We start from the raw sequence: 2039 nt of genomic DNA, 5'->3' as shown, positions 1-2039 counted from the left end.
GGTATTTGCACCGATCTTTGCGTGGCATGTTGTAGTGAAAGCTGAAGAAAACGCTGGCTGATCTAGGCTAGAAACACTAGGGAGATGAGGTTGAAAACGCTGGCTATCTTCTGTTGAAAACGTTGGCTATGTCCTGCTTCCTCTTCTGCTAATCCTAGCGCCCAATGGGTTGCCTATATAGGTGTTGGAATCTGGGTCAAACAGTCATCATAGAGACTCCACGACCAAGAATTAAATAGGCTAAAAATCACTTAAAATATCAAGTGCCAGGTTAAGAGGTGTTTCACATGTAGCTCATCTCTCTCTCTCTCTCTCTCTCTCTCTCTCTCACACACACACACACACACACACACACACACACACACACACAAACACACACACACAACACACAACACACAGAGAGGACGGCCCATCGAATTGCACAAATCATGGACAATTTGGCATGCCTAGAGTTATAGCAAGAGGCATGAATGCATGTAGACCAGCAAGGAAGCCCCACACACACTCTCTCTCTCTCTCAGCTCTCCACAAATCCGTTTAACGAGGAATCCTACACCTTTCATAGTCCCGACGATGCGTTGGACGCATTTGCCAATGAAATAGAGGAGGATTTGCAGAGTATGGGCAACTCAGAAGAGGATGCCCTCATGCTGGACCTTCCCATTGTTGACTATATCAACAACATTCTCATGGATGAGGCTATGGACAACCGCATCTTGGTGCCACAAGATTGTGTCGCCTACCAATCCATCCTCGATAGCCTCTACAACATCATTGGTGAGAGTTCCACACATGTTATGTACTCATCTAGAGGCCAAAATGTTGATATCAATGACATGGTAGTGGGGCGAACGAATGAGGATGCTACCAGCTTAGACACAGTCTCGTTCATGTCAAGACGTATCCATACCTCCCTAGGCAAGCCCTCCATACCCATGTTTTCTTCATCTAGCACTACTTTTCTTACTGATATGTTGCTTGCCCCCACAGACCCATTGTCCGATAGTGAGATCATAAAAGCGCAAACTCTTGGTGGTGAGTTTGCGACGAACAAGCCCCATCATTGTAGATCGGATCCCTCAACTCCAACCTCACATACCCAAGTTGTACCTTCTAATAGGCGTGTTTTCTTTGTGAAGAACATGGATCTTGATCCGGGGAGACTATGAGAGGCTTTATCTAAACAAAACTCAAACACCAATTTGTGAAAGAGTCACTAATGCCAAGTTGAAAGAGCTAGCAGGGAAGCAGATTAATTCCCTTGTGAAGAACAAACCACACAGCAATCACAATGGTAAGGCGCGTACAAAAGGCAAGAAGGGGCATGCGAAGGCAGTGCCGACGAAAACAAACATGATGAGCATAAACTTAGAGGTCGGTGTGGCTTTAGCTTTAAAGGATCTGCTAGTGAGCTGCGCACAAGCTGTCACTATTGGAAATGCTATGAGGGCATTTGAGATGCTTCAACAACTAAGGATAAATGGGGGATTTGCCAATGGCAATGGGCTCCATCGCGTCATATATTATTTTTGTGAGGCTCTTGAGGCCCACATACATGGGATAGAGAGCCGTGCTTACTCAGATGTGGCTTACAACAACCGCCCTTCAATAGATGTGCTTCTCAAAGCGTTCAAAATGGCTTTCCGATTCGTACCAATGTTTAAGTTCTCCCAATATTATGCTAATCAAAGCATTCTTAAGGAAGCAAAGGGCGCAACAAGCCTCCCCATTATCGACTAAGGCATCTTTTAAGGGTTTCAATGGCCATGCCTTATCAATGCTCTCACTAACCGCAAGGAGGGACCGCCCACGCTGGCATTTAATTTCCACAACCAGGCATAGCTAAAGCATTAGAGGAAGAGCTCCATATTTTCAGCACTTAAAAACATCACAAGACAAAACTGCTTCAAGCATTGAATAGGAAATTTACAAGACCAATGACTCAACTTATGAAACAATTCATCTTTAGGTTTGATGGAAATAAGCTTACCTTAGTAATCAATTAGACCATAGACAATATTTCTCAGCGCGCCAAGATC

The 2039-nt window shown here is 44.6% G+C and overlaps 1 protein-coding gene across 1 annotated transcript; it reads left to right on the top strand.

The window, feature by feature from the left end:
- Positions 1 to 620: 620 nt before the first annotated feature.
- LOC147437591 (uncharacterized) lies at positions 621 to 1740 on the top strand. The gene is made up of 2 exons (XM_086486581.1): positions 621 to 1039; positions 1140 to 1740. The coding sequence occupies exons 1-2, from the start codon at positions 621 to 623 to the stop codon at positions 1738 to 1740; spliced, it is 1020 nt and encodes a 339-aa protein (XP_086342707.1).
- The last annotated feature ends 299 nt before the right edge of the window (positions 1741 to 2039 follow it).

The sequence above is a fragment of the Adiantum capillus-veneris genome, chromosome 17 (genome assembly GCF_014529385.1).
Source record: "Adiantum capillus-veneris isolate H3 chromosome 17, ASM1452938v2, whole genome shotgun sequence".
In the NCBI taxonomy this organism is placed as follows: Eukaryota; Viridiplantae; Streptophyta; class Polypodiopsida; order Polypodiales; family Pteridaceae; genus Adiantum; species Adiantum capillus-veneris.
Note: the sequence above shows the minus strand (reverse complement) of the source record. Positions and strands in the feature narration are given on the sequence as shown.

Excerpts from the sequence above, each read along its gene's own strand:
- LOC147437591 (XM_086486581.1), top strand. The coding sequence starts at position 621 with ATGGGCAACTCAGAAGAGGATGCCCTCATGCTGGACCTTCCCATTGTT. Across the intron at positions 1,040-1,139 it reads GCGCAAACTCTTGGTGGTGA|AACATGGATCTTGATCCGGG; the intron begins GTTTGCGACGAA and ends TTCTTTGTGAAG.